The sequence below is a fragment of the Pipra filicauda genome, unplaced genomic scaffold, assembly GCF_003945595.2.
Source record: "Pipra filicauda isolate LSUMZ 115617 unplaced genomic scaffold, ASM394559v2 scaffold241_size1546129_pilon, whole genome shotgun sequence".
NCBI classification, from domain to species: Eukaryota; Metazoa; Chordata; class Aves; order Passeriformes; family Pipridae; genus Pipra; species Pipra filicauda.
In genome coordinates this window covers 138,179-159,246 of record NW_024104356.1, presented here as the reverse complement: position 1 = coordinate 159,246, position 21,068 = coordinate 138,179, and the positions used below count along the sequence as shown (strand labels likewise).

General features: G+C 50.3%; 1 protein-coding gene across 1 annotated transcript; it reads left to right on the top strand.

The window, feature by feature from the left end:
- The first annotated feature begins 512 nt into the window (after positions 1-512).
- On the top strand, positions 513-21,068 carry IGFBP5 (insulin like growth factor binding protein 5). Its single transcript, XM_027734718.2, has 4 exons — positions 513-1,809; positions 19,843-20,069; positions 20,246-20,365; positions 20,766-21,068. The coding sequence occupies exons 1-4, from the start codon at positions 1,479-1,481 to the stop codon at positions 20,895-20,897; spliced, it is 810 nt and encodes a 269-aa protein (XP_027590519.1). The 5' UTR covers positions 513-1,478; the 3' UTR covers positions 20,898-21,068.

Sequence of the window (21,068 nt, the reverse complement as noted above, 5' to 3'; positions counted from 1 at the left end):
CCCAGACTTCCAGCTACCCAGGCAGCAGATCGGGGTCCTTGCCCCAGCAGCACAGGGGACAGCACACAGGATCAGGCCCTGCTAACTCAATTCTCTACTTCCTCCCCAAACTCAGAGCCCTGACCTCTTCCATCCAGACTCCCTGCAGCCCAGACTGCCCTGCAACCCAATGGCAACCACTTTGCTTTTTTTTTTTTTTTTTTCCCCTTTAACCCGTGAAGGTCTGAACTGTCCCCCCACCCCGATCCGCGGCTTCCCCCTTACCCCTCCCCCTCCCCTTGTCTGTCCTCATAATATTATCCTTGATCACTGCCCGGGGTTTGAAGCCCAGAAGTCAGGAGCTGCGCACCCCACCCCCACGGCCCGAGAGCGCACTGATAGGGCCCTCGCTGCTGGCACCTAGTCAAGCTGAGGTGTCATTGGGATCTCAAATTGCAGCGAGGGGCTGGCAGGCAGCCAGAGGCAGTCTATTTAAAAGACAGCCTGTTCTGCAGTATTCAGTCTCTTTAGAAACTTCTCCAGGGGAAAAGTGTTGGGAGATCTACAAAGTGGATTTTTTTTTTCCTCTCTTTTCTTTTTTTTCCCCTTCCCCCTGATTTTTTACCGCTCCTCTACAGACTTTGCAACAAAACACTCCAACTTTGCAGAAAACTTTTTTTTTTTTACTCTTTTGGTCTTTTTTTTTTTCTTTTTCCTTTGCAAATCCTGGAAGAGGAAAGCGGGAGAGTTGAACAGAGCCGATCGAAACACAACTTTGCTTCATACCAAGCTTCCCAGCAGCTCGCTGCGTCGGGAGAGACTTTTTCTCCTCCTGCAGAAGAAGAGAGAGGGAAGGGGAGCTTTGCATCCCCTCTTCCTTCTCCTGCGTTGTTGTTTTTTTTTTTCCCCTCTTGACTGCTTTGATGCAATAATAGCAGGACACTGGTTTTCAAGGAACTTTGCTCCCTTCTCAACCTGCCTCCTTCCAGTCCTTTGGGAAGAGTGTGTGTGTGTGTGTGCGCGTGTGTGAAATCGCGGTCCCACCTCCCCAAACCCCCCTGCTCCCCCACTCCTCCCCCTGCAACCTGTAGGCTGTGCAACCCCTGCAGGCTTCGCTCCCTTTCCCCCTTCTTTCCCTCCCCCTCTCTTTTTGCGCTCCCGCGGATCGCGGTGCGAATTCCCCCTTTCGAGGCGAGAAAAAGCTGAAAGAAGGAGAAAAAGAAAAAAAAAAAGACAAAAAAGCAAACCTAGACGCCCCCCCCCTTCTAGCGCCAAAAGAAAATCGGGAGGGTCTCGCACCCCGAGAATTAACCTCAGAGTGGGACGCCTGCAAGCAGGGGCTGCGCTTTCCTTTTTGAATTTTATTTTTTAATTTTTCTTTCTTTCTTTTTTCCCTTTTTTTTTTTTTTGTTTTCTTGCCCCAGAAGGGGCAAGCGGAAAGCCAGCGCCGCCCACCCCCGGCAGCTCCCCGCGCCCCGTCCCGCAGCATCCCCGCCGCGATGCTGCTGCGGCTCCTGGTGCTGCTGGGCGCCTGCCCGGGGCTGTCGCGGTGCCTGGGCTCCTTCGTGCAGTGCGAGCCCTGCGATGCCAAGGCGCTGTCGCTCTGCCCGCCGCCGCCGCTGGGCTGCGAGCTGGTGAAGGAGCCGGGCTGCGGCTGCTGCCTCACCTGCGCCCTGCCTGCCGGGCAGCCCTGCGGCGTCTACACCGAGCGCTGCGCCCGCGGGCTGCGCTGCCTCCCGCGCCAGGGCGAGGAGAAGCCGCTGCACGCCCTCCTCCACGGCACCGCCGTCTGCCTCAGCGAGAAGAGCTACCGCGAGCAAGCCAAGGCTGGTGAGTGACCCCGCTCCTCCATTCGCAGCCTTCCTGGATTCTTCTCCGCCTTGCCGGCCCCTTTTCCATCTCTCCACCGGGTTTTTGCACCCCACCGCCAGCTCCTGGCTGCGTTTTCCCTCGTTCCGGGTGCTCTTCCATGACCCTCCGCTTGCCTTTCCGTCTTTCCGGCTCCCTTTCCATCTTTCCGCTTGCTTTTCTGCTCCCTCCCACTGGCTGCTCTTCCCTGCCCCCGCGGTTGCTTTCTCATCCCGCCGGCTGCTTTTCCATCTTCCCAGGTGCTCTTCAATGCCCCCGCTTGCTTTTCTGCCTTCCGGGTTACTTTTTCATCTTTTCTCCCGCTTTTCCATCCACGCCCTCCCCCCCTGCGCTTCCAGCCCCCTCCCCCGTCGTGTGCTTTTCTGCCTTCCCGGCTCCTCCATTCCCCTCCACTACCACCAGCTGCTTTTCCATCTTTCTGGCTACTTTTCTGTCTTTCTGCCTGAGTTTTCTCTTTCACACACACATTTACACACCCTGGCTGCTGTTCCATCTTTCTAGCTATTTTCCCATTCCTTCCCCTCCCTATCCCCTCCACCAGCAGCTCTTCCAAGCCCCCGGTTGCTTTTCCATCTTTTCCATCTGCTTCTCCACCACCACCACCACTTTCCACCCCCCCTATTGCTTTTCCATTTTTCCAGCTACTTTTACATCTTTCTAGTTGTTCTTACACACACACACATGCAGTTGCTTTTCCATCTTTGTAGGTACTCTTCCATCCATCCCCCCAACTGTTCTTCCATGCCCCTTGCCACTTTTCCTATCCTTCTTTCCATCCTTGCTCTGGTCAAACCTCCTGTTGCATCATCTCACAGCCTCCCCCACTCTGCCTTCTATCATCACCTCTGAGTTGTCCCATCCCAATGGAAAGCTTTTCTTCCCCCACTTCCCAGATGCACCCTCTTAGTCACAGCTGCATCCCAGTCCTTCCTTAGTGACATCCTTTACATCTTTCCTGAATCCCTGTCTTCACCCTCTTCCTGACCCCTTTCTCTCACCATATCTTCCACCTTGCTCTAGAGTCCGAGCTGACCTCTGCAACTTGAAGTATAGGAGAGGGCAGGGCACCTCCTTGCAACCAACTGCCCCATTCCCAAAGTCCTCAGCCACCTGTGGGTTTGTTGCTCAACCTCCCACTTTCTCCTTGGGATCATTGCAGCCTGCTCTTCCTGGCTGCCTGCTGCTGGACGTCTTTGTTGGGTGATGGGTTTTAGCCCAGGGAGGTGAAGAGAGCAGGTGCATTAGGGACAGGGTATGTGATTGCAAAAAATAATGATGGTGTGGCTAATAACCCAAAAGAACAGGTTAAAAGCCAGCATGAAGGCAGGCACGGCAGCATGAGTGCAAGGCCAAGCTTCTGAAGTGTTTGCCTCTTGCACGTGACAAAAGCATGAAAGAAAGCACTCCTTCACTTTGGCTCTCATTTCACTCCAATTTCTGGATCCTCTAGCTCATGTGAGGAGGACACATTCCCTATATTCCTCCAAATACATCTGTATTTGCCACAGTGTAAAAGAGAGGCAGACAGGGTGTCTGTGCGTCTGGGGGACCACTTGGCAAAAAACTCCCAGAAACAAACCCCTCACTTTTTTTGGAGCATGAAAAAGTAATTTCTACTTGTTAGCAAGCTTCTGCTTATACCCACGCAATGGGATTCCGTTTCTCCTTTCTAGCACCTAGTAAATCTTGATGCTTTTATTATTTTTCCCCTTTGCTGCTTGCAGGCAGTAGTTGGGTTGCTACACTCCATCCTTCAGAGCAAAACTAAATTCTGTGTGTATAACTTCCCCCCTCCTTTGAATGACATCAGATGTCCAAACTCCCTTAAATCAGCCAGAAACAGCAAAGCTGAGCTTGGTTTTTTGAAGGGAGCTGGAAGGGATGAGGGTTGGGAGCAGACCTGCACAGGGAGCAGAGGGTAAAGCCAGGAGCCATGTTCCTGCCGTGGAGCCCAGGAAGCTGGGCAATAACCGCTGGTAGCGGAGATATGTGAAGTATCCCGGAGCACGTCATCCCAGTGTTTATTTACTCTTCATGTGTATGTGCGTGGCCAGGGGCAGGCAATGTGGTGGGGAAGGCAAAGCCATGCCACTGAAATCCAGCAGTGGCTGGGAGAGCAGGGCCCATCCTTGCACCTATACAAGGGTGCCCCACACAGACCAAGGCACCTGAGAAAGCTTTGGTGCTTGGCTCTCAACATGAATCTCCTTTCATTCCACCTGCCTCGCACTACTCAGAGGTGCTCTGCGTGAAAACTTTAGCCAATTCCCTTGTAATACCACTGCTTTTGATTTTCTTGTGATGGGGAGCACCCATTGAGTGAACAAGGAGAGGGATAGGAAAGTGGTTGCAGGTTTGTTTTGCAAAACCAACCCCCTGGCACTACCTGCACTTCCAGTTTGGACTCCCCAAGCGCTGCAGGGGCCTCTTTTCGGCAGGTTTTGTTCGCAGGCAGGAGATGAGCCTGGATTGGAAAGGCTGCTGCAAGAAGCCACAGGAGACCAGCAGGCTCCTCTTGAGATTTGTGCGATTGCAAAAAAGAAATAAAAAATAAATCAGGAATTCCTGAGGACGGGAGAGGGGAAAAAAGTCATTTGGCATTCGACTGGTAGCGTGTGAGAACAAAGTATATTTTCATAGGCGTGTTTCTAAGCAACAGGGCAAGAAAAGAAATGAAGTTTAACTTGAACTTTCTGGCCTCTGCCAGTTTGGCCAGCAGCTTAGGGACTGTGTGCTGGGGATGCTGGCCTGGCCCTCCCATCTATCAATGACCAAAATTGGCCCTGAGCTGTGAACTGCTGAGAAAGAATCAGCACTCTGCAAAATAAACTATGTGACAGTGGCGAGGACTAGATCAAACTGCATTTCTATCTATTTGTGCCCTTACGCTGGCCAAGTTTAAAATTGCAGATGCTTTCCTCCTTACGGAGGTGGAGATGCATCGAGCAGTACTGCAAGAGCCCAAGTCTGGGAGGCTGGGCTTGGCTCTCCTCTGGAGCAGATGTCTTGCCTGGGGATAAGATGCTCGCAGGTACCCTGCCTCAGTTTCCTCATACATATGCTGAGCACAGTGCCACTGAGAAATGCTGGAGGTACTGAGCAGAATGTGCTCCTGGTTTATTGAGAGGTCTGGAATGAAAGCAGGTGTGGGATTAGAGGGCTTTGGTAAGGTTAATTTTAAGTAGATGGATATGTAGGTACGGACAGGATGGTCCCTGTAGTGCTTCCTGCCACAAGTCAGACACTGTCCTGTACTGAAAGCCAAACATCACGGCTGTAATTGACTGTTCCTGGTAAAAAAACATGAATGAGCTTCATTTATGGCACAGGCTACAGGATTCTGGGTTTTCTCTGTTTTGTTTAGTTTTCCTTTGAAATATACCACGTCTTTCCATTTTTCTCCCCTGTGCTCCCGCCAGACTTCCTCCTGCTGAGACAGCAAGGTCAGGCCGAGCATCGGGGAGTGGAGGGCACAGACTGAAGCCTGCTGCCCTAAAAAGGCTCGTGGAAAAACAAAGGTTGTCAAATATTTCCTTCTCCTCTCTCATTCCTGCTCTCTTTCTAGAAAGTGAGCAAGACTTGGCAAGTTTTCTCACGAAACCATGAGCCAACGATAACCAGGAGGGGAAAGGGGGGGGGGGGGGGTTTGCAGAATTGGCCCTAAGAAAATCATCTTTGCTGTGTCAGCTGGAAGTAGGCGGAGAAGGAGCGCTGCCGAGCCCAAATTTCCTGCGGCTTGTGTTCGGTGCAGTCCTTTATTGCTCCCCAAAATATTCCCTCCCCACCCCATTCCTCCTTCCCATGCTCTTCTGCTCTACATTTGGGGATGTGTGGCTTCAGAGGTGAGTGATGGGGATGTGGTGAGGCAGATGGGCAGCTCCACACACTCCTCACATCCAGGGTGAGGGTGAGGGTTAGGGCAGCAGTCATTGGAACAGGCCATGGGACGCGCTGGCTTGTGCACATGTGTCACTTGGGGAGGGACCTGGCTGGTGTGAGCAGCAGGTCCTTTGTGTGAAGCAGCTCCCGAAATGTCAAGGTGAAAGCTAGTATCAACAGGCCTGCAAAACCTCAGATACGAAACAGGAAAATCTCCATTTTTCTTTTGATCTGGAGTTCCAACAACAATATATTAAAAAAAAAATAGGTGAAATCCATCAGGTGCCAGCAAGTGAGTCAGGTTTCTGCGGTGTGTGTGTGTGTATGGGGGAGGGAGGAATGGGGTGGTTCAAACAGGAAAGGAGGGGCCTTGGCTGGAAGGATTTTTCAGCAGCCTGGTTTCTAAGGAAGGAGGGAGAATATTAAGTAGTTGATCCAAATGAAATTCCTGCCGAGTGCCAGCAGAGTTCACCGGAGAAAAGACGTGGCTCTGTGCTTGCGTGCGTGCACGCGTGCGTGCCTGAGAGATAGAGCTGGCCCCAAGCTTCCACACAGCCCTGGACTCGCTCCAGGTGAGTGAAGGGAGCCCCTCCAGAGCTTGCACCACTGCAGAAGTGTTACGACCCGCCCCAGAAAAAGGGGAGGAGGGTAACCCAGGTTCTTATCAATAATTCCCTTGGGGTGGATTAGAGTGAAACGACACTGAATAATCGGTGTCTGAAAACATATATTGGTAAGGTTTATTTTAACAATTCGGTATCTCCAGGTATGCTAGCATTTTGGGTGTTGTCATATAACAACGTGGCATAGAGATAACCTTTGGGGGGGGAGAAAATGCATAGGGGAGAGAAAGACAGGATAAGAGTAAGGGAGAGTAAGGAAAAAGAAAAGCTGAGAGTGGACAGATGTATATAGTCACCGCCCACGGGGTCCAGCAATGACACTTGGTAGTTGCCACTTCCATGTCTGTCAGTTGAAGTGGTGGCCTTGATCTGCTGGGGGTGAAGGAGGGAAGCCCCCACACACCAAGAAGTTATGAGTTGTTATATCCATGGTTAGTGTCACGGGCCATGCCTCAAGCCTCCAAACTCTCCCTGGGCAAGAGTTTTTTGTGTCTGTTCTGGTTCCCGCCTTTTTTGATTGGCAGAGGGGGGGGATGGGCTTTTATGGGCCATCAGAGGTCCTGCCTTTTCAGGGCTTGACACCTTCAATTGCCCATCAGAGGTATAATGCAACAGTCAAAAGCCTGCAAACTTGGCTCTTCGCTGGAGGGAGGGACGGGCCCAACTGCCCATCAGAGGTATAAATGCAAAGGTCAAAATTCTGTAAGAGTCTCCTAGAATGCATAAATCATTAACCATTTCAGTCTCTGACAAGAAGAGAACAGGGGCTGGTCTCAAACGGGAACCTCTGCAAACCTGAGGGATGCTGAAGGAAGACATTGTGCCTCCTTGTGTCGATATTGTGCATCCTGTGCCCAGACTTTGGCAAGTCAGTGGCATGAGCAGAGTCATGTGCGACTGGAAGCATTTGCCTTACTGCAGGGTGAGGTGTCCCCTCAGCCTTGACAGAAGGGGACAGGAGAGCTTGGGTACCTTCTGTGCCAGCTTCAAGACATCCCTCTGTGTGTTTTGTCGCTTAGTTTGGCACACGTGTCACAGCAGAGGGGGAGGAAGCAGAGGAGGAGAAGCAGCACACGGGCGCTGCCTCACATGGAGCGTGGTGCTCTGCTTCCTCCTAACGTCCGCTGGAAGTTCTACTCGCTCTGAGTCGAAAGACATCGCAGATGTAGGAGCAGCTGCAGGAGCTGTTATAGCAGTAGCACTTCCCAGAACTCTTCATGCAAACTGAAAAGCCTGGGAGCAGCCTGGGAAGGGGGGCGGGAACCTCAGCCCTTTCGAGGCTTGTCGTCCTCTGCTCAGCAGGGTGAGCTGCTAAGAACAGTTGCAGCTCGTTTCCCCTGTGCAAAGTCCCAGGGCAGATAAAAGGGTCCATGGTACAGCAAATCCTGCCTTTTTGTTTTGTTTCTTTTTTACCAAGCACTTAGTAGTGCAAATTCAAGGCTAGACATAAGTGGGGAATTTGGCTGGAACACACCTGCCCCTCTATGTGGGTTGCAGAGCAGCAGGATTAATATGCACAGGAAAGATATGCATGTGAGCATACACACACATGTACCCATGTTCACACGCCCACGCACGCCTGCATAAACATTTAATGTGTGCAAGCACACACACGGAGCATTTTTGTCTCTGGAGGCAGAGTGGTTTCCAGGCAGCACACACAAACTTCTCTTAGGTGCAGTGGTTCTGGTTATGTCTGGCACATCGGTATTTTGCCATCAAGAACAGATATTGGCATACAGATCAGCCTACCCTATCCTCCCACTGAGGGCTGAGAAATGAGATGCAGCAGGTGAGCATATGAAACAATGAGAAGTGAGAAAGGAGATAGATTAGCCAGCTGTGTGGATCCAGGCTCACCCCCTGTGCTTGGAGGTGGGTTGTGTTTTCTGGCTAGACTGAGATAATACACTGAGATATATCCCATTGAAGATGTGGAGAAGCTGTGACTTGCAGAGGGCAGCCAGTCCACCTCCTACCCCATGCCAGGGCTGGGGGAAATGTGGGGCGCAATAGTGCCTGGTGGCATCAGTGGAGGGGATGGTGCCAGGGGCACTGAGGTCACTGGAATCCTGCAAACTTCTCTATGCCCAGGCAGCAAAAACTGGCCTTTGGGAAGGTGTGCAAGAAGAACTGAATTGAGAAAATATGAAAAATTTTCTGAGATGTGGCAAACTGAGGGCAGGAGAAACAACCTCTAGCATTGAGGGGAGGAAGCAACAGCACCTGAAGACATGATGCATGAAGAGGTCAGAGATGATCCAAAGATCATCTTTGGCCTGTGTGAACTCACTGGCAGCCAGTTTGATAACCACTTCATCATTTATAAGGAGATTTTTTACAGGCAAAAATTAGATATTATCTGCTCATCCTCAGGACAGGTTTCACCAAAAGTATGATGAGGCTTTGCTGGAGAGGAAGAGAGGGATACCTGACACCCCATTCTGGAATCCCCTAAAACCTGGACCCACTGAGTCCATTTAGCATGAGCCTCCACACTTGGTCTCCCCAGGGTGATGTGCTCTGTGAGTCACAGAGCAGGGCGTCAGTTGTGCCAGTGCTCCTGGGTCCTGGGGCTGCCTGTTTAAGATCACTGGGTATGGGTCATTGTTCATGCCTCAGCTCATCCTGGAAGGGTCCCAGCACATCTAGTGATGAAGAAGTGACATCCCCCATCCCCTCACCACTCTACCCCCACAGGACACACTCTGTTCCTTCAGCTGTGTAGCCAAGGCAACTCTCAGCTAGATGTTGTTTTTGAGGTGGCTCTTTGCTGCCAATGATCTGAGCAGACCCCTTAGTGTTTATGTCAATCTACTGCTTGAAGTTAATACCAGCAGGACCCAGCTGTTTGCAGAAATTTGGAACTCTTGGTGATTTGATATGGGCAAATTTGCTCTCAAGGAATCAATTTCTCAGCATGTTTTGGTAAGTCTTCTGTCTGTTTATGATGTTTCCAGGACAAGTGTGAGAGAGACTCTGGTCAACATGTTAAACTTTGAGGAGGCATGTTAAATTTATGCCTGTGAAGTCAGTGGGCATTTCTTGTGTGTGTACGCATAAAGCCTTGCTCTCACTTATTGCCCTCATTCTCCAGACCCCTCTGATATTCCCATTATTTTTCATCATAACTCCACCCCAGTAGTTCCATCTCTTTCATGCAGAATGTGAGAATGGGGTGTTAATATCCCCCACAGCAAACTGGCACATTGTTCCTTATTAGCCCGGTAGGCCTTGAGCCTGCAAGATGTTGAGCATCTTTCCTCCAGGCCCAGAGAATCATAAGCTTTTGGACACCTACCCCCTCTATGGGAATCAGCTACCTCTTTCCTCCAAGGCCTGTGTGCTGTTATGTTTGGTAGGATTGGAGAGCTCTTACCAGCTTCGAGCCTCCAGGGCTGTTGTTGCAGTTTGGTTTGTTTGCTTGTTGGATGGACACTGCTGGCTGGCTGATGGAGATAATTGTTATGTTGATGGAGATAACTTCTCTGGTTGCTATTTAAGGGCAAGAAGGTAATCCTGACAGATACTTAAGGAAATGATCCCGGAGCTAAATGGGAGAAGGAATGTTTCTTAAAGGTAACTTTAGGGGCAAAGTTGGCCAATATTCATAATTCTTTTTTGCAGAAAAACAGTAAAAATATTTAATTTTTCCAAATACGGATGGGATTCATCCTGAGAAGACAATTAAATCAACGGAGCCATTTATTATTCGTGCTTAGAAAATCAGATGTTATGTGTTAGACTAATGATGTTAGACTAGTAATTAAATAAGCCAGTGAAAACTATGGAACCTGGCTTTCACTTTTTACTTTAAAGGAGATTCTGGAAAAGAAGGAAAGTTTTATTAGGCTGGAACTTCGTGTCCAGCAGTCACAGCTACATGTATATCCTAATATATTTTAACAACATCTAAACAGAAAATGACATGCAGTCACATTGCTTTCACTTGTGACTCCTGCTTTCCTGAAGAAATAGCAGATATGGGTGAAATTTTACTGCATCATTTCATAACCATTTCAGTGTTCAGTTATTTGGATTTTTAATAGCAGAGGCGGCTTGAGTTTGCAGGAGAAACAACAAAGTGCAACAAGGATTTTATCATTCCAGGAAGGCTCCAGAAAGGCAAGGGATGATCAGTTGTCTTTCTTAGAGTTTCAGACCCCAAAATGGAGGTCTGTACCCTTCTCTCTGTCAAGAGACCCGTGATATTTTTTTAACGTTGAAGCAAGCATCTTTGCATTATGTTGGACCAAAGAGAATGGATTAGTGTATGTAATAGTACAGCTCAGGGAGGAAAATGGCTAGGAGAGGTAAGAGTCATCCATTAGGATCAAGCTTGGGCAGGTTCCTGCATATTAATATTGTCAGAGTGTGAATGTCAAACTTCTGGTACTTTTTTGTGGTCCTACTTAAGTGGACTGAATGATTGAATAACAGCATGGCCTACTCCAGGCAAAGGCTTTTTGAGAGAAGGAGCCATTAAGATGGAAGGGAGTCCTGAGGGCAGGGGTTGGAACCCTGAGAGCTTGTAATGGACGGTACATGTGATGATGTGTCATCTGGTGTTGACACAGAGATGAGCAATGGATGATCTCACACATCTTTTCCATCTGGTTTAAGGCAAAACTCTGAAAGTCAGGCTGAAGGCCTTGAAATTAATCCAGGCTGGGCTGGAGTTCGCAGTTACAGCTGCACACCTGAAATATTTTTGGCGTTGGACCAGTTTTGGTCTCGTGCCTGACAAAGGTGCATCTCCATTCTCCACTCGATGTTCCTTTACCTCTCTTTGGGGGCAAACAAAGGGTTTGGCTTTCTTGGCTCTGCCAGTTCCTGACTGTTTTTGAGGCTAACAGAGACCCTCAATAACCATCTGTGGGAACAGATCTTTTGATGGAGACCACCAGCCTCTAGTGGGAGCAGCATCTACCAGATTCAGTTTCAACAGGGCATTTGTTAAAAGCTTCTGCTCAATATAAAACTAAATCAGATTCAAAACCCTGTCCAAAAGGCAAAAGGCACCTTCATTCATAAGCAGATCAGAGATCTTAGTGTAACCTATAGTGACTATATCTTTGGTAGGACATGCTCTTCCTTTAATACCGGGGTTTCCTCTTAATTTCATACTGTTCTTAGAGTAAAACGCTACAATATTCCCAGTAACAGCCCAGCTTTTGATAGCCACCAGCAGCACTCTTTTGGTTATGGCTCAGCTTCTAAGGCCTTCTTAGCACCTGACTCTACTATGATTTTTAATATTTGGGTTTCAGAGATCAAAATAGCATCAGCATCCTGTCAGCACCTGCCTTCAAGTCCAGGTTTCTTGACATCTCATGTATATTGACACCAACGTTCATCTGAGTTTTAGAGACAGGCCCCACATAGTCCAAGAGAGAACAGGTACCTACTCCTCCTCCCTAGTTACACTTCCTCCATTGCTGATGTTGAGCTACCTGCAGCCAAAAAGGTCCCCCTTCCCACTTCTTTCTTGAACTGTAATGATAGTTGATGGACATTATTAGGGTTCTCTTCCACTCATCACACCTATTTCATTTCTAAGGACACAGTGAGATTTTTTCCAAGTCATCTCCGGTGGCCAGATGATGAAAATAAACATTGTTTTCATTCAGAAAACCTTAAAGTATGTGTGTTTTCATCTTTTTGCCACTGATAAGCCCCAGGGAGAAATTGCTGGTAAACAATTCAACGATGCTTGTCAGGAGCTAATCCAGATTTTCCTCACCTGTATTGTCAGTTAGGCAAAAACTGCCATGCAATCTTCTCTGAGTTTTCCTTCTTTGCTCTTTTCTACTCTTAATTCCTTGGCAGCTTGATGGGAATTTTGCCTCCTTTATTATAACCAATGAAATCTGCCACTAGGGTGGATTTATTGGAAAAGATGCACGACTAAGAAAGGCTGAATTATTTCATCCCTCTCAGGAAAGAAGAATATGTCTTGGTCACTATGATTTATTTAGATTTCTCTGGGTCATAACTTAGCTCTACCTTCTCCAGTTTCAGCATATGGAAAGGGGAACATCTGCAGTCTCCAGATGATGTGAAGGAAATACGTTTTATCTTCCTATCATCAGTGCATCAGCAACAGGAGCTTCTTGATGTAAATCTAATCCTGCAATACTTCCTTCCTCTCCACTTGCCAATTCAGTTCCCTGAAAGATAACTTTGTTCAGGAAATGTCAGGCCGATACAAGCAGCTATCTAGCAATGAGTGCCTGCAATTTTGCAAGGTGGTGCACATCAGCATCATTTAATTGAAATGAATGGATGTTTGTTCTTCATCTTACTGGAGGGAGAAACTCCGGGAAGTTTCTCAATTCTTTTACTGATTAGACATTTTGAGTTCTCCTTTGGCCAGAAACCATTGTCACTGGGAACCCAAAGTTCTCTGGCCATGCTGCCTGTTGACCCAGACCTTCACCTGGTCTTGGTGTGTCTTGTATATACATTGCAAACTACCACACTTGCATGGAGAACTGATTGTAGACAGATTGGAGAACTCCTTGGAGAGGAAGAGACAGACAAAGACAATATCTCTTGGTGAGCCCCAGTCCTTGCTTGTGCATTTCAAGGCAGCACCAGATCAGTGCACCAGCTGGTGCCCAAGCTTGTCTCTTCCAGCACAGCATGGATGCTTGAAGACTGCTGAACTAACAACTAGTAACATGTAGAGAAGGAGCTTATGTCATAGAGCTCCCCATATCTAAACCTGCTTTTCTCCTTGCTCTAGAGAGTTGCTCCCAGAGAGTTTTATTTTGTGGCTGCAGCAAGGAAGGGCAGCTCAGAAAGTACTATTTGGCACATAGCAACACAGATCTTTATGCTTCCAATTCTCATAGCTGCACCTCTCCCACCTGCCTCGACACCCACCTTTGTGGCATTTGCTGGCACTGTGGAGAAGTAGTGCTGACCCAGAGATCCATTCCTGCAGATAGGCCCTGTACTTCCAGAGCAGACCAAGACAACCAGCAGACCAGCTGGTTCCCTTAAGAGCTCCTTTCCCACATGCTGAGCTGCATTTCTCCACCTTCCAGCTCTGTATGAGGACACTGAGGTCATCAGGATGATGATCTCCCTTTCCCATGAATCCTGTGTGAACCTGGGGGCAGCCCAAGCACCTGATATTCACGCTCTGCAGGTGAGCCCTGGCTGATACAGCAGAATCTGCATCCACAGGTTTCTGCTGAGGAGACATTAATCACCTGAGAAAGAGCTGGTCTTCCAGGCTAGTTCAGCAAAGCCCAAACAGTAACTTAAAAAAAAAAGGCCACAGTATAGCATATCCGTCTGCCATCAATGCCTGCTCTCTGAGGCTCTTAGATATTCCTGAGCTGTTCCCAAGCATCCTTCTGGCTCTTGGTTTAATAAAATGGAGATAATTCCTATCCTAGAGTTGAATCTTTGTAACCTTTAGGGCTGTTTTTCCATCTCTGAGTTTGGTCTTACTGATCCATATTCTTCGCTTAAAAGGTGTCTCTGTGGAACAAGGTAGTGAGGTCCCATTAACTTTTAACATATTGTCACAGGAATATAAGGTACTGGGATATAAGGCTTTGGAAACCCCAGAGCCTCTCTTCCAAAGCTTGTGTGGCTTTTGAGCCATGCACTATTTGGACTCTGATCATACATCTTTGGTAGGTGACTGGGCGTGGTGGGGCAGAGCGGGTGTTTCTGTGAGCACTTCACAATGCCTTGAGTGCTAAAGGCTTCCCTCCACACTCTGCAAATCACAAAGGTGATTTGCTGCCTGTGGCAGCTGTTGAGGTGCCTAATTCCCAGGGAAGGATATAGGGTCTGTGTTTTCTTATTACTGCACCTGTGCCTGCAAAACAGCTTGGCATTGTCACCCATGAGAATTACATCACAGGTTGCAAGGGGAGCAATAGTGAAGAGATGGTGGAAGTTACTTTTCTTCACTTCAGACCGTTGGAGGCCTAAGTGTGACCTTTGGAGCCACAGGAGAAGAGACTGGAATTTCTGAAGATATGTTGTTCCACCCTAAAATCAGCACCCAAGCCAAATTATGTGGCTGGTCACAATTTGGAGGGTGCAGCATCTCTGCAATGACTTAGACATGGAGTTTAGCCATCCAGAACACCTCTGTTAGCAGACATGACACAGATTTGTTTTAAGTGGGTTGCTGAGACTTGCGGGAGGCAGGGTGGCAGTCCCAGCAGGGCTGCTGTTTTTCTGTCCTTTGTGTGTGGTGTCTCCTCCCAGTCTCTCATCACCTGCAAGCCTCACCAGCATGCTCCCTCACCAGTCGCTACCAGAGAGGCTGCACCGGCTTGATGCCAAGTCCCAACCAGAGCACAAAAGTTCGTCGAAAGTCCAAGGCACATCGCAGCTGGCTCTCCGGCAGCCAACGCCCTGGGCTAGCAGAGGGACTGGCTGGAGCCTGCATCCCCAGCCCTGGCTGCTCCTCCCCCAGTGGGTGCCAGATGGCCTCGGGCTGGGCGGCCGTCTGAGATCACTGCCTGACTTCACCAGGGCGGGGGTCTGGAGCAGTGACCCCAGCCCCAGGCACAGTGCCCGAGTCGGCTCTGCTGCCCACCCTGCGGAGTTGTGTGCGGGGCTGGGGGTTGTGCCTGCGACCGGAATGTAAACGAGCTGTGCTTCATTAGGCGGGTGGAAGCTCCCTTTTGCCTGGGCTGACTGGTGGCCTCTGGGGAGTTCAGGAATGCTTTTGCTCAGATGTGCTTTCCAGCTGCCAAAGGGCGAGAGATGAGATGACACTCCTTGCTTTACATCCCTTCCCTGTCTGCATTATCCCTTCCCTGCCTATATTTTGAGAATGCAAACACAGTGGCTGTCCTTCTGCGATGACCAGGAAGGAGGAATTTTTGTCTTCCCTTCATGGTCACAGGTGCAAGTCCAGGACAAGTAGGAACTTGCCTGCCCATCCCAGGAAGTTCTGGTGTAGGTCAAACATATCCCTTCCTCTGGAGTGGGGACAAGTGGGGGGGGCAGCTGGGGGAAATCCTCAGTGAGGGTTTTTACCAGCCAGGTACCTGAGCACAGATTTCCTCTATAAGACCCATATGCAATGAGCAGCTCTGAACAGAGATGGCTGTTTGGGGGGCAGAGGGAGGACTGGACAACTTCACATTTGTGTCGTTCCTGTGCTAGAGATTTAACTGAGATCCCCATTAAGTCTTTCTCCAACACCTTCCTTATTAAGTGGTGTATGTTAGTGCCTATGCTGTAAATAATAATGATCATGATAATAATCAATAAGGCTGTTTAGCAGAGTTGTGCTGTGGTTGTGCATGTCCTTCTTAGGTGGATGTGGATTTTGGTGGGGGGGTGTTGAACAGGACAGCAAGTCCTCTAGCAGTGGACTGTGACGGTAGCAAACAAGGATTGTTAGCAGCAGTGGTCAATAGATCCTTTTCCTACCCTTCTGCCAGGAACTGATGAAAATGCATTACAAAAATTCAAGCCTCTCAGCCATTTGGTAAAAGCTTCCTGCTCCACTCTGTAACGTCAGCAGGCAGGAAGGCAGTGTTCCCGAACACTCCTCTCCCCCATGTGAATGCACCCACCACCTTATGGGGACCTCACATGGGTCCAAAGCGTCTGAAGCCCAGAAGCACCCAGGCTGGGTTTTTGTCCAGGGGCAGGACGGTATCTGGTGGGGACAGCAGGCTGCCAGACAGGAGTAATTTGTGGCTTCCGAGAACCGGTGCCTGGTATTTTGCTACTCCCTGTCCCTTCTGGGGGGCAGAGTAGAAGAGTTGCAAATAGCTCCCTCTGGCTAGCCTGGAGTGGGGAGAAAACACCATGCACTCAGCCCAGGGCAGAGGACAGCCCACATGCTCTGTTATGGGCATTTTCTGCCTGCCAGGACTCATGGATTAGGACATCGACAGCACAGTCCTTTTGGCCTGGCCAGGGTCAGGAGCCTTTCCAGATGTTTGCATCTCTTTCCCTGGGCACCACAGCATCAGACCAGACATGAAGCCATGGGGTAGCTCTGAGTTGAGTTCAGTCTCATGCCTTGGCTGTAGGAGTAGGCCTTATTCCTTTGAGGTGGCTACAGCCTGGCTGTCACCTCCATGCTAGCCAGGCATCCTCAGTTTGGCCAGCAGTGTCACTCTTCTGTGTGGCCAGCGAGCCTGGGACCTCTGCTGAGAGGTGAGCTTCTACTGAGTTGTGGGGAGAAGGGGTGGAGATGTGTGAGCCACCCACCTCCTGGTTCCCACTGTCCCTCATCTGGGGACACCATGAGTAGGGCCTTGCTGCCTATGCCTTGTGCCCATGGTTGTGCAGTGTGCTCTGCCTCTGTAGACAGCTGACTGCCTGAAATCCAGCCACCAGGCTGGCAAGGCGGATGGTAGTAGGCGGGAAGGGGTTGTGTGGCAGGCCAGAACCTGACAGCGAGGGAGGAGGAACTCCAGCCTCCTTCCCGAGTCTCAGACAGACACAAGTAAGGCTCATTTGGGGAAACTGGGCGTTGCTTCTGCCGGCATCTCCTCAGGCATGGAGGCACAGCAGTGCCAATGCTGCCTGCCATGAGCCAGCCCAGGGGCAGTCAGGGGTCAGTGAATGAGCTGGTGGGTGAGGATGGGCCGGCGGAGACAGAAGCTCTGGAGATGCTGATGTGAGTGTCTGGTCCTGGCTGCGGTGGGCAGCTGCAGGTTCAGGTGGATGAGCCAGCCAGGAAGAGAAGCAGGGGAGTTGCATGGGTGATGCATGTCCCTGCTCTGCCTTTCCTTCTCCTCTTGGCACCAGGAAGGTCTCTCACCAGCTGCCTAGAGCTTGTCAGGAGTTTCTGTGTCAGAGACTTCTGCCCTTCAGTTTGTCAAAATTGGCTTGTTAGTATCAAATTAGGGAACAGATCATCGGGTGCATGAGAAGGGGTTGCGTCAGCCTTGTTCCTGAAGGAAATTAGGCTATAAAAAACATTAGAGGGTGGAGGAAAGGGATCCCTTCAAAGCAGATATGGGGTACTCACTGGGATATAAAGACCCAAACCAGACACCACTGCTGAGTGACAGATGGAGGAGTCCCACCACAGCCATCCCTTGTCATATGGCTGCTTGAGGGGCACACGTGCATGCCAGGGAGAGTGAAGGGGGTCAATTCCAGGTGCTTTTTCAGCCCTGCAGGAAGCACACCAGTCCTCAGCTCCCTTGCAGAGCTTCTGTGGCTGCCATCTCCCCTTGCTGAAAGGGCTCCACAGCTCACTCTGGCTTGCTGACAGTTTGCAGGGAGAGGAGAGAGAAAAAGGACTCACACCCATTGCAGAGTGAGTCCTGGGGACTGGACACCCCATACTGTTTTTCTGACTGAATTCTCACTGCGTGAGAATAACATTTGTTATTTGTTTTTATTTGCTAGGATTGCCCAGGTAACTGTTCCTCATTTATTTGCAGAGGTAATAAGCTGTGCCCCTCTTGTGCTACTTCAGAGTTGCCAGCACCAATGTGAAACCTCCCCTCCCCTTATTATCGTAGGGCAGCCCAGGGAGATGCCCTGGATTTGCCTTCTCCAGCCCTGGCAGTGGGTACCAGAAGGGATTCCTGGGATGGGACACGGTGTGTTTCACTGCCATGGAAGGACTTAGTCACTGTGGATGTCTTTGGTCTTCTTTTGGACCTTGAGTTGCCACAATATCTTTGAGGCAAAGGATGGACTTCAACTGCACCTTGTACAGTTTCATTTCCTGGGGGGTCATTCCAAATTTACTCAATCTCTTCCCTATCCCTTGTCTGTCACCCTCTTAGAATAAAGGAGCTCTGACCTGTGGAAGCAGTTGAGTCCTGCAACAAGGAATAAAACACCAAGCGTATGAGCATCATGGGGAAAAATGGCAAAATGATCCCATGCTGGGGAGCCATGTGAGTCCCAGGGGTGGTGCAGGGGGTCACTTATGTTGCTGTGGGCAATTAGGAGGGTGCTGAGTCTGGGATGCTGATCCAGCACTGTTCTTGTGGAACCAGAAAAAGAAAGGACTGCTTTAACGAATAAGTGGCCATGAAAAACTTTCCAGTTTTTGATGGGAGAGTGCAAGTTCGCCTTAGCAAGGAAGAATAGGAGACTGGTATCTGTGGCAGACTTGGGGACCCAGCGACCTCTCCCCTTGGTCACCTCCAAACCCCCCAGCTGAGGTGTGTGTGACAGGCTGGTGCTGCCATCTGCCACTGAGCATCTCCTCTGTCCCCCTCACTGGCCACCCCTGGGCAATCTAATAGGGCAGAGGCATCTTCTTCATCCTCCTCCCCCTTGGGGCTGCATCTGGGCTCAAGGGAGCAGTCCATCTGCAAGGAGGTTCCCGTTTGCCTGGTTGGGAGGGGGTCTAACTGCTTTTATTTTAATCCTGAGGCTTTTTCCATCCTGTAGGAGGGGATGAGCTGGGTTCACTGGTATCAAAGTTGCTGGAGATGCTGTTCAGGAAGGGATTTCAGCCACTCTGATGCTTTTCCTTCTGCTGCAGTGAGTTTCCTCATGGTCACTTGCTGGTCCCAGCAGACTTGGCATCAGCACCAGACTGCTGGGAACCAGGGGTCAGGAGACCAGGGAACCTCAGGAGCTTTAAACTCTATTCAAATTTAGTACAGAAATAGCCCTTTTTCACTCTGGTGGCTGTACTAAATGTCACAAGTCATCTAAGTTTAGACTGTCACCAGCTTGCTCCTAAATATAAACCGCACGGGGCTCCTGACTGCATCCTGCTGGCAGGGGTTACGCTGAGGTGATCTGGGGGGTCTACAGGAAGACAACTGCCAGGGACAGAACCTAAACATGCTCCCCCTTTGCTAATACTACCATCAATGGTAACTACAGTTAGGCAGCATTGCTTGGGAGCATTATCCTTGGCTTTGCTCTCTGCTTGGTGCATGCCATCAGATGGAGGCTGGTTTCCCATGAGTGTGGGGCTGTGAGCTGAGGAGCCTGGAGATCCCAGCACTTGTTAGCTGAATCTTTGGTATCACTGGTGAAGTACCTGCCTTGTCACGTGGTGGCTTTGCTGTGTTGTTGACCTTGACTTTGGAGTTGTCTCATCTTCGAGCATTCCTGGCTTTTGCTCTTGCATCTGAAAGGCTGGGTGGAGTGTGAATTTGTCACTTAATCCTCCCACCACAGATAAAGAGGGGCTTCTCTGCCTCATATGTGTGTCATCTGGCCCCTTCTGGGTGTGGGATGACCCTCACACCAGTCTTTTTCCACTGACACACACAAACGGTAACGGCCCTTGTATATCGAAGCCCATCCTAGACCTCCAACTCCTCCATGTCCTTAGACACCTTCCTGTTCTGAGTTCAGAGGTCATACAAAAGCCTCACAAAGTCCCACACAGTGAGATAAAGCCAGAGCTGTAGACAGGGAAAGGGATTTCTTTGGTTATTTGTCCTCATCCTGTCTGCCTGGTGTAAAGATGTCCTCTGGGGTTGGGCAGAAGGCTCTCTGTGCAAAAGCAAGCCCCAGTCAGCCCATGGAGACCTGACAGTTTGGTACCTGTCTCTTCCAGAACGAGAGTCGCGAGAGCATGAGGAGCCGACCACATCAGAGATGACAGAGGAGACTTACCCGCCCAAGGCCTACCGGCCCAAGCACGGGCGCCTCTCTGAGCTCAAGGCTGAAGCCCTGAAGAAGGACCGCCGGAAGAAGCTGACGCTGGCCAAGTTTGTGGGCATGGCCGAGAACACGGCACACCCACGTGTCGTCATCCCTGAGCTCCGGCAAGAGTTTGAGCTGGTGGGTGCCTTCACCTTCCCTCCATGGGGTTCCTATGGGCAGGTGACTGCAGGATGGCTTTTACCTTTGGAGAGTGGGTGCCAGTGGCAGAGGAGAGGGGACCTGGGGGCTTTTGCAGCTGGAGGCTTGCTGTGAGGGTGCTCCCCTTCTCACACTCCATCTTCTCCTGCTTGCAGGGCCCCTGCCGCAGGCACATGGAGGCATCTCTGCAGGAGCTAAAGAGCAGCCAGCGGATGGTCCCCCGCGCTGTCCACCTCCCCAACTGCGACCGCAAGGGCTTCTACAAGAGGAAGCAGGTAAGAGCCCCACGAAGGAGGGATGCTCCCCACCCAGCAAGGCTTTTCTCTGCCTCTGCCTTGGATGGGAAGGATGGAGGTTTTTCCTCTGCTGGGTTGGTGGGGATGTTGCTGTGAGCATCACCAGGCACGTTTGGTAGTGGGTCGCCTTGCTGATGGCTCCAAGTGCCATCTGGCCTGAAGTAAGCATCCTGAAGGAGCTAGTGAGGGAGGAGGAAAAGTCAGAGAACCCTGGGCTGGAGTGGCAGCAGAGATGGGGATGTGCTGAAAGCAGAGAGCAGGGACTAGGTCCTACCCTGGGAATTTCATCGCTGGGGTTAAAGGGGCAAGGCCAGGGTTGATCCTGATCCCCAGTGTGAGGGAGCCAGCTCCTGATCTCTGCCCTTGGGTGTCTCCCCAGTGCAAGCCCTCCCGAGGCCGGAAGCGTGGGTTGTGTTGGTGTGTGGACAAATACGGCATGAAGCTGCCGGGGACTGACTACCTGAGCGGAGACCTTCAGTGCCACGCCTTCGACAGCAGCAATGTGGAGTGAAGTCGCATCCCCTCCCTCCACCCCGTCACTACCTACCCAGGCTCCCTTCCATCCTCCCCTCCGCACCTCCCCACTCCCCAGGACTCCGATTCCTTTCATCTCATGTAAGAAGAAAAAAAGAAAGGAAAAGAAAAAAGAGAAAGAAAGGAAAATGAAAAAAAGAGAAAGGGA

What these genes read in the sequence shown, in the direction of transcription:
- IGFBP5 (XM_027734718.2), top strand. Translation starts at nt 1,479, where the DNA reads ATGCTGCTGCGGCTCCTGGTGCTGCTGGGCGCCTGCCCGGGGCTGTCG. An exon ending in CCGCGAGCAAGCCAAGGCTG is followed by an intron (nt 1,810 to 19,842) that starts GTGAGTGACCCC and finishes TGTCTCTTCCAG; the next exon opens with AACGAGAGTCGCGAGAGCAT. An exon ending in TCCGGCAAGAGTTTGAGCTG is followed by an intron (nt 20,070 to 20,245) that starts GTGGGTGCCTTC and finishes TCCTGCTTGCAG; the next exon opens with GGCCCCTGCCGCAGGCACAT.